Source organism: Frankliniella occidentalis, unplaced genomic scaffold, assembly GCF_000697945.3.
Source record: "Frankliniella occidentalis isolate FOCC.00 unplaced genomic scaffold, Focc_3.1 Scaffold427, whole genome shotgun sequence".
Lineage (NCBI taxonomy): Eukaryota > Metazoa > Arthropoda > Insecta > Thysanoptera > Thripidae > Frankliniella > Frankliniella occidentalis.
The window spans coordinates 61,568-68,214 of record NW_026267548.1 but is presented as its reverse complement, the minus strand read 5'-3'; the positions used below and the strand labels follow the sequence as shown (position 1 = coordinate 68,214).

General features: G+C 41.4%; 1 protein-coding gene across 1 annotated transcript; it reads left to right on the top strand.

The window, feature by feature from the left end:
- The first annotated feature begins 193 nt into the window (after positions 1 to 193).
- On the top strand, positions 194 to 2,702 carry LOC113215861 (uncharacterized). The gene is made up of 7 exons (XM_052274697.1): positions 194 to 326; positions 437 to 517; positions 1,142 to 1,252; positions 1,330 to 1,484; positions 1,535 to 2,107; positions 2,208 to 2,438; positions 2,523 to 2,702. Exons 1-7 carry the CDS (start codon positions 194 to 196, stop codon positions 2,700 to 2,702), a joined length of 1,464 nt encoding a protein of 487 aa, XP_052130657.1.
- The last annotated feature ends 3,945 nt before the right edge of the window (positions 2,703 to 6,647 follow it).

The following is a 6,647-nucleotide window of genomic DNA, read 5'->3' as shown; positions in this document are numbered from 1 at the left end:
TTTTGTCGAAAAAGCTACAAGAGCCATTAGGTAGACCGATCCAAAATACAAAAGAAAAGACGTTTCGTGAACTTTACATGGTTTCCCAAAAGGAGAGAGGTCGAAACATTGTTTTTTTCGGCAAAAACTCATTTAAGAATATTTGTACAAAAATTGCAATTTTTTCACCGGACCCTTACCTTAAAACGACACCATGCCTTATAGGGTTAAGGGAATACTGTCAGTCGAGGACACGAATGTTGCTGTCAGTCAGGCAACTTCAACCGTTACAAAATCTGCTACCGGCCTGATACCACCTGATGCCATGGATCTTATTACTGAAACATGTAAGTTTCCCTTTCAAGGGGCCTTAGTGTTATGTCTTCTTCGTGTGTTTTTTTTCTCAAAATAGTCACTCGAGACGAGACTTTGTCAGCTGGCAGTTAACTTCCTCCAGATGCAGATGCCATCTGGAACCACCCTAATATTGTGGATATTTTTAACTCACTTGACTTGGATGCTGATTCATTGTGTGAAGGTAAGTGTTATCGAATATTTAATAATGCTGTAAGGGATCTGTGAACTTGGTTGGCCTAGACGCGCACAAAGCAGTTGCCGCACAGGATGGGCCACCCTCGTCATCAGCTAGACGTCTTGCGGACAGTGCACCAGGACACCACCCCTCTTCCCCCTGCAGGACCTCGTCCGCTGTTCGCCCCAGCCACCGCCCAGACCCGCGCCCGCCCGCCTCGTACGTCGTCGTCCTGGCCCTGGCCGGCCTCCCCCAGCCTCGCGCCCACCTCCCCAATGCTTGTCCTTAGCCCGCTCTACCGGGCTATATTTAATTAAGCGTCCGCTCGACGTGCGCTCTGCGCTCGCGAGAGCGCGCTCCTCGGATGCGAGCGGGGAGTGGTGGAGAGGAGAGGGGGGAGGGCCTCCTTCGGCGTTTCGGCTCCGGCTCCCACCTCCCACACCGAAGCTGAGCCGAGCCGAGCCGAAGGCCAAAGTCGCTTCGGATCGGGATCGGATCTCGGACACATCACACCACATAGACGCTTTGATTGTTGTGGCAGTAGGAAGGTTAGGTTTTCTTGACAAGTTTTGGAGGAAAAGGGATTCTCTATTGTGAGAATGGCGGATTTTGAGAACTTGACTCTTCTAGCCGTTCAAATTATCAACCGACAAAATGATGAATTCATGAGAATGATGATGCTAGCTGCTGAGGTCGCTGCTAATGAAATAATGGAACTGGAGGAAGATTTCGGAGGGTTAAGTAAGTAAATTATGTTTCTATTCAGATTTGGAATCTTTCCATGTGATGCCCTATTTATATCTATTTCCGTCCCACAGATTTAGAAGAAATGGGTGACTGGTGGGTGAAAGTCACTGTTATGATAGATGACTATCACAGAAAGGGTGACCCATGCTTTAAGATACATTTTAGGATGACAAGAAGCGTCTTTGAGGTATCAATGCAATTTATCTACTTATCTGTGATTCTTAACGTAAGTTTTTGGTAAATCAGCCAAATGGTAACTGTTTTTCTTCTGCACAGATCCTTGTTACCACCGTCAAAGACCATCTCAAGGCAAAGGATAGGATGCAACGAGAAAGAACTCCATTTCAAGACATCATGCTTATGGTGATTTGGTTGTTGGCGACACCAGATTCCTTTAGAAGTGTTGCTCTAAAATTTGGAGTCAACCCTGGTACTCTTTACTATTTCTATTTCTATGTCATTATGGCTTTGAGGGAACTCGCTCCCAATTATATTAGTTGGCCAGATGCTGAAGAGAGGAGGGTGATTAAAGATACCTTTGAAAGGGCTACTGGTTTCCCTGGGATAATTGGCTCAATCGATGGGACGCATATTACTGTTACTGCTCCATTAGTTGATGCTGCCTCATACAGAAATCGGCATGATAGCTATAGCATCAATGTGCAAGCAGTTGTGGATAGTACTCTGCTCGTGCGTCACCTACACGTAGGAGAAGTTGGAAGTATGCACGATAATAGGGTCTTTCGAAGAAGCCCTCTGTATTCAGATATGCTTACTGGGCCTCCAGGTCAGTTCATATCTGACGATGAGCATATCGTTGGAGATGGCGCTTACACACAGACTGAGTTTGTAAGTTGGTTGCCTTTGACTAATTTTATATTTTACTTCTAACTATTGCAATGAATTAACATAAAAATTAACTGTTCCTGTTTTTTATTTCTGTGATAAGTTGATGGTTCCATTTCGGAATAATGGGCACCTAACTCCAGTCCAATTAAACTACAATAGAAAGCTGTCACAGAGCAGGGTGAGGGTTGAAAATGCCTTTGCTCGTGCCAAAGGAAAGTGGCGGAGATTAAAGTTCATGCATGCAAGGAAGCAAGAGGTGGTTGTCGACCACATTACTGCGTCTTTTGTCTTGCATAATTTTACTATTCTGCACGGAGAACCTATAATTGATGTAAGTGGTACATTATTCTGTATACAATGCTTTTTTATGCTACTTCTTGATAATTTTTCATTCATGCATGTCCTTTACCTTCAGGAAGAAGAATTGGGAAGACGTATTCGCCAGAATGAGATTTTGGGTAATGAAGTGTTTGTTGAAGAGCAGGATGGAGAGATGGCGGAAGAAGATCCAGAACTAATGCATAGAATGGAAGATGCTCATGCCAGAGGTTTGGAGAAAAAACTTATGTACATGGATCATGTACTTGTCCAGTAGCAGCAATAATTAAGACTGAAATTTAGGGATTTTTTTAATATTGTGATTGATTTTTTTGGAGTTCTTAAGATATACATGAGATATGTGATAATAATGTTCCTTTGGTGACACTGTTGGTTGTGTAAAATAATTTTAAGTAGGCTAGTTTGTCTGTTGCTTCTATTGTAAGGTAAAGATTATTACACCTGTGATTTGTTGATTTTGACTGTTTTCTTTTAAATTATCAAAGTGTGGTGCAGCATGATTTTTCTTAGAACGGGATGCCAGTTTCTGCTATGAGGCATAGTTTCCTTTGAATGTTAGTTCTTGAATTTTGGCGAAGGAACTTTCTTATTGTTCATTAGGTACTTAGATTATTAAGGAATGATTGTTGTTGGAAAGGGACACCCCTTTCTCTTTAACACCTTTCCCTTGAAAGAACTAAGTCAGTACTTACTGGTAAATAAAAGTAGAAACTTTTTAAATGCAGTGTTTATATACCCTCAAAAAGTTAAATGTAAGGTATGGGACATAACTGAGACACACTAATTATTGTCATTCAATTCTATATAATTTAGGAAAGCATAGCAAATGAAATCCTTGAAAATCTAACAGAAAAAACACCAATTCTTATGAATGACCACATATCAAAATAAAAATTGCTCTTTAAACAAATAACATTATAATGAACATAAAATTGTGCTGACAAGCAAACATAGCAACTAATACGTTTCTCCTTTCTAAGTCAAAACTATTACAGGAACAAAAGAAATTATAGGTAGTTGACAGCGTAATCACACAGAGAGGCTAGCATTCAAAAATTAAAAGTTAAACAAGCAGGCTTATAGCAACATGAAGCATGCATGTGGGAGTTTCAACAAAACTAAAACAATTCTTCTTTTTCCTACAAATTGAGATTTATAAACATAAAATAATACTTGTGTTGACTAGTAAACATGAAGTATCAAATATTTCTCCTTTAGGAGTCATAAGGTTATTAAGGGAACAAAACTTGCTTTTGTTAACTAGCAAAACATAATAACAAAACAGAATCAGCTAAAACCATGGTTTCAAAAGTTAAAAAAGAAAAACAACGTCCTAACACACTTGTAAGTAAATGACTTAAGGCTTATTGCTTGCTTTTTCTATGAGCATCTTCAAGAGATGATTTTGGGTTTCACATTGTGTGGCGTAAGTTTTGTGCATTTCCTCAATCTGGTCAATGAGTCGGTTTTGTTGATAGACTCTTGTTTCTTGAGCATCTACAGCCCTTGATCGGAATGTGGCACGACCTGACGCAGGTGCTTTAGGAGCCTTTTGCTTATTGTTCTTTGATTCAGCTGAACTGCTGGTCCTAGTCCTAGTTCCAGATGAAGAAGTTGACTTGCCTTCTTCTCCTTGAACCTTGTAGGTTGTAGATGTCCCCAGGGACACAGTGAAGGGAGCTTTCATGTTAGCAGACTTACCCAAAAGTGCATCCATTTCTGAATAATACTCCCAAGTGCTGGGAGATGCACCACTCCTGTGGCTTTCGTCAAACTCTTCGTGGTATTTCTTCTTCAGCTCATTAAATTTATCCGCACATTGCTTGCCTGTCACACACATTTTGAAAGGCAACATAGCTGCAGATATTTCCTTGAACAAGGTGGTGTGCCGTACACATGATTTTGTGCCATTAAAGGCGTCCTGGCGTGCTCTGTAAAGGCTCAGTAAAAGGCTGATGCTGGCAGCATCCCAAAGTTTATCTGTGTCAATAGTACAAAAACTATTAAAAATCAAATGCATGAGGGAGATAAAAAGGATAAAGTAAACCCACACACTTACTGGAAGATGATGTTTGAGCAGTGACCTCTTGAGGCATTTCAAAATTAACTGTCACATCATAAATTTGACATAACAGTTTATAGTACGGAACTTTTACTCCACCTACAACTCCACGAGTGTTGAGAAGCCTCTCTGAAAAATAATCTGAGAGACTGCAAAACTTCCCTCTGCAAACTTCCCAAGACACTGTTTCCCCAGAGTCCTTCAGAGCCTTGGAAATCTCCTTCCATGTTGCAACAGGAATATGTTCCTGCTGAACTTTGTCTTTCCTAATACGGCATTCTGCAAGGAGTAATTTAATTCTTGCGGGAGGCCAAACAAGCTCATTCTGTGAGCACAAATTCCTCCTTGGAGTCCTCCTATTCCCAGCTATGTTCCTTGGTGAGGATGGAGTTTTACCACCACTACCACCACATGGTTTCTGCTTTCGTGGGGTCTTTCGAGGTGTGTTTTGAGTCCTTTGGAGAGATCCATCTGAAAATAAAGTAGAAGATGACAGTAAAAATACAGCAGCACATAAAAGTTCATTATCACATCACAAAATCAACCAAATAATCTCGCCATCTTTTTGAGCCTTCTTTTTAGCAGGTGACACCAAATTATCACTGACTGAACAAAGAAATAAGTTGCATTAAAGTTACTAAGAACAGTAATAGTTGGAGCATAGTGTAACTTATCACAAAATATATTTACCATCTGTAAGGTGTTCACTGCAATCAGCTTCTTCCTCATCTGACATATTTAAAAGTGTTATGTCATTTTCAACTTCCTCAAAATCGTTACTTTTAAGTTGTCCATGTTGCACTTGACAGTTCGCAAGAGCTATTCAAAAAGTGATAAGTAATTAAACAGGATATACATCAAATGGGTTTCTATACACCAGTGCGGGCAGTAAACCCAGTGTGTAAACAAACAAATTTCAAAATGAACACATACAAGATATTCTCGGAAGTTGGGTGCTGGACAATGCTTCCTTTTCGTCCCAAGTAGAAAGGTCTGAACACTCCCAGCCTAAGTCATTATTATTATTATTATCAAGTACATTCACACCTGCAGGAGAGATATAGAAACGGAAAGGTAAAGAAATAGGAAATTTTAAGGGTTCACAAAAATTATGTCAAACAAATTTAGTACTAACTGGATGATAGCAGATTGAGAAATCCATTGCTAGCAGGTGGGGAGCAAGAACTACTTGGAAGTGCTAGGGTGGCTGATGGGCCAGTAAACTCAGGGACCGAACACGGAAAGCTAGTTTGCTGAGCAGCTGAACTTACGGACTGTGACAAGCCGAGGACTTATTCGCTCCACTATCACTTTGGTGCCATTCACCAGTCGCTGAGACATGTTAAGGTTTCGCATGATCATGCACACTGCGCCAACCTTTAAATTGAGGATGTGGTTTGGCACGCTTTCACCTTCGTCTAGAAGAAGGGTGAATATCTCAATGTCAACCCCCTCCATTGTTTGCTCAATGGAATCCACGCTGACTAGCTGCTGCACGTCCCCTGGAAGTTGGGCCATGACTGCATTGTTTACTTCGCGCACATTAGCATTGTGGGCGCAAAGAATCGCCCGGGGGGAAGAGGCGTCTGGGTCACGCGAAATGTCAGGTGGATACACGGACGCAATAAGCTCATCGAGTTTCTGAATGGACTGGATTCCATGTGGAGCAATCAGTGTTTCGGTGTTATCTCCTTCCCCAAACACGTGTTGTGGACACTTACTAGCAGCTCGTAAACTCGAAAGACCGTTTGACGAATACTTCATAGGGAACATTGCGCTCCAAAATGGCAACTTGCACAAAGGTGCGCTCTTTGCTCCGAAGGTTAAAACATTGAAATGAGTACAAAGACACTATATTTAGAACCACGACACTCGATATTGTCTCAGTACTCATCGGTAAGGCCCCAGACACCAAAAAAGTCGATTAGGTCTCATTTTTAGCCCGCCCTTCTGCTTTGAAAAAGCTATCCAGCGGGCTTATGCAAACGACCTCGTGTCTGTGTGTCTGTTCCACTAGAAGAAGATGTGCAAGAGACTTCAAATTTTCAGGGTATCTTAAGGTTCACTCCTAGAAAACGAAACGCCTACGGCAAATCCTGGCAACCAACCCTAAGGGGCTGAAAGGGGGTATCAAAGAAA

Excerpts from the sequence above, each read along its gene's own strand:
- LOC113215861 (XM_052274697.1), top strand. The coding sequence starts at position 194 with ATGCCTTATAGGGTTAAGGGAATACTGTCAGTCGAGGACACGAATGTT. Across the intron at positions 327-436 it reads GGATCTTATTACTGAAACAT|ATGCAGATGCCATCTGGAAC; the intron begins GTAAGTTTCCCT and ends AACTTCCTCCAG. Across the intron at positions 2,439-2,522 it reads ACGGAGAACCTATAATTGAT|GAAGAAGAATTGGGAAGACG; the intron begins GTAAGTGGTACA and ends CTTTACCTTCAG.